The sequence below is a fragment of the Echinococcus granulosus genome, assembly GCF_000524195.1.
Source record: "Echinococcus granulosus chromosome Unknown EG_S00276, whole genome shotgun sequence".
Lineage (NCBI taxonomy): Eukaryota > Metazoa > Platyhelminthes > Cestoda > Cyclophyllidea > Taeniidae > Echinococcus > Echinococcus granulosus.
Genome location: NW_020170656.1, coordinates 1,460 through 4,011, shown reverse-complemented (window position 1 = coordinate 4,011; position 2,552 = coordinate 1,460). Strand labels below are relative to the sequence as shown.

The following is a 2,552-nucleotide window of genomic DNA, read 5'->3' as shown; positions in this document are numbered from 1 at the left end:
AATTTGCTATTTACAGAAGAGAACGCAATTTAGGATGGGAAGGACGAAATCCAATCCAACTAGAGGTCGACAGTCATTCGGAGAGAAGTTTATGAGGTTCGCGCAGTCAAGCCAGCACTGACCAAGAACAGGCTACAATACAATCATTCAAATCTCCAATTCGAATGCAACTTGGAAACATGGAAATGAATTTGATTACATCTGCTCAAAGGTGAATAGGACAGTCGGAATGCATTCACTAGTGTAACTTAAGGTCGACAGTAATTCGAAGAGAAGCCGAGACGATTCGCGCATTCAGGCCAATACAAATCAAAAACAGACCACAATGCAATCATTCAAATGTCACTTTCATGCGCGATTTGGAAAATAGAAACGAGGTTGATTAAATGTACTCAACAGTGAACAGGACGGCCTGAGCGTATTCACTAGCGTAAAACAAGGTCGACAGATATTCGGGAAGAAGTATATGGGATTTGCAAAGTCGAACCGAAACTGCCCAATATTAGGCTACAATACGACACTTCAAATCTCCTATTCAAGTGCAATTTTGCAGCATGCAAACGAGTTCCGTTAAATCTACTCAACTGTGCCCATAGTCGTCAGGAAAATACTCACTAGCCTTACTCAAAGTCAACGGTCATTTGCAAGGACATCAATCCGATTTGCTCAGTCAAGCCAAAAGTGATCAGAATACGGCCGCAAAACGATGCTTCAAACCTCAAATGCAAGTGCAGTTTACCGGCATGAAAAATTTTAGTTAAATCTACTCAATTGTGTCAATGGAGGTCGGCAATGACTCACAAGCCTAACTCAAGGTCAACAGACATTCGGAGCGGCGTCAATGAGACCTGCTCAATCAAACCAATATCAAACAGGAAAAGGCCCCATTGCGGTCCTTTAAAACTTACATTCGTGTGCAATTTGCAAGCCTGGAAACGAATTTTGTTATATCTACTCAACTGTGCCCATGATAGTCAGAAAACTAGTCACTAGCCTAACTCAAGGTCAACTGCCTACCTTTATTCTTTCGTCACTAACACTCCCCTTCCACTATTCTTTGCATCGCATTAAATTAAAACTATCAATTTTCGTCTATCAAGTCAATTAGTTTGAATGGATGTGCTAAAGGGCGCCGCAAAAGGTTCTGGAGGAAATTTTGTGGGAAGAATGTGTGTCACATATACGTGACGCCAGAATAACACCCCAAACTGCAGCAATGGTAGGTCAGCCAAAAGAGATGCACATTTTGTGAGTGTTAAGGGACCAATAAGCTACCTGGGAGGTTGCCTGTTTGGTCTTGCAACTATTCGGCAAAAGTATTCGCACAAATTATGCCTTATGGCGAGTCACAACGATTTCAAAACTGCAAAAACCAGCTGCGAGTCCAGTCCACGGAGATGTCAAAGGGTTTCAAGGTTCAAACTACTACTCACGCCTTCAACATCAACAATAAGGTGCATTTGAGACGCACACAGAAACCACTCGATGCATACCGTTGTTTAGAGAGAGCTCTTCAATTGGTGAGTGACCAGATTCCACAAATCAAGGCATGATTAAAGTCACGACGAATAGTATTTCCAGCACCACTGGTACCATTCTATCGGGAATACTTACGTCGTCATTAAAACAAGAAGGGCTCAATCACATGACTACAATATGGCTTTAAAAGACTCGCTGATGCAAGAGACAACTAAGCAACTCATAACACGAAGAAATACACCCTTTCAACATACCACGTAAAGTGATGTAATGGAAGACGGGGAGACAAATTAAGGCTCTGATAGTCTACACGTCGAAAACTTGATCAGCTTATTTTAAATGGATAAAACATATTCTTGCACGGGGGAAGCAATCCATACAAAGTGAGCAGATTTCCATGAATGACCCAAAACGTGGGTTATTAAGACAAACAAACTAAACGTATCCGTGAGTCATTGACAGCCCACCTTCCAAGGGATGCTAATCTTCTCAAGGAAGAGGTCGTGCAATTGTTGTCTGACGGAGTAGAGACTGACGAAACGCTCCGTGATTATGCCGCCCCGGGCACGGCGAACCCAGTGCCGATGCAGCTCATCGCCGGAGTTGGACTCCTTCACATTTGTACTTTGAGAATGACCGCTACGATTGAAGAGCTGTCGTCGGATAACTGCAATTATTTATGTTAGATACAAACTAAGTAAACTAATTAACTAAACGCTCCAAAAATATAATCCGTGCAACAAAGAATGTAGTAGATTCTTGGGAGGGGAAGAGGAAATATGAAAAACGAGAAGTAAGGGTAAGCTGACCTGTAATAAGAGTCGGAACCGAGTACGAGGCCGACCACGTAAAGGACGGTGGAGAGCGCACGACCGTAAGCGTTGGGAGAAACATCGGCGCGGTCCTTGAGGCCCATGGCAACATCCACCTTGGCACTGTCCTTACTGCCGAACCGAAAAACCGAAGAGCGTAGCAATCACTGCATGTGCATGACTGTGCTACTGAAATGGAAAAGTGGAGAGGTTCCATGTGCTCTACGGTTACGATTCTGGTAAAGGCAGTGTGGGCCTGAA

The 2,552-nt window shown here is 43.5% G+C and overlaps 1 protein-coding gene across 1 annotated transcript in view; it reads right to left on the bottom strand. All coding sequences in view use genetic code 11, as the record gives it.

Annotated features, from left to right (window-relative positions):
* The window catches only part of EGR_10818 (hypothetical protein), a gene marked incomplete at both ends in the record, with an annotated part of 6,662 nt that overhangs the window by 3,520 nt on the left and 590 nt on the right, over positions 1 to 2,552 (bottom strand). The window contains 3 exons of the mRNA XM_024500067.1: positions 15 to 132; positions 1,947 to 2,118; positions 2,289 to 2,423. Of these exons, the coding sequence (XP_024345513.1) occupies positions 15 to 132; positions 1,947 to 2,118; positions 2,289 to 2,423 (425 nt within the window). The remainder of the gene's footprint in view (positions 1 to 14; positions 133 to 1,946; positions 2,119 to 2,288; positions 2,424 to 2,552) is intronic.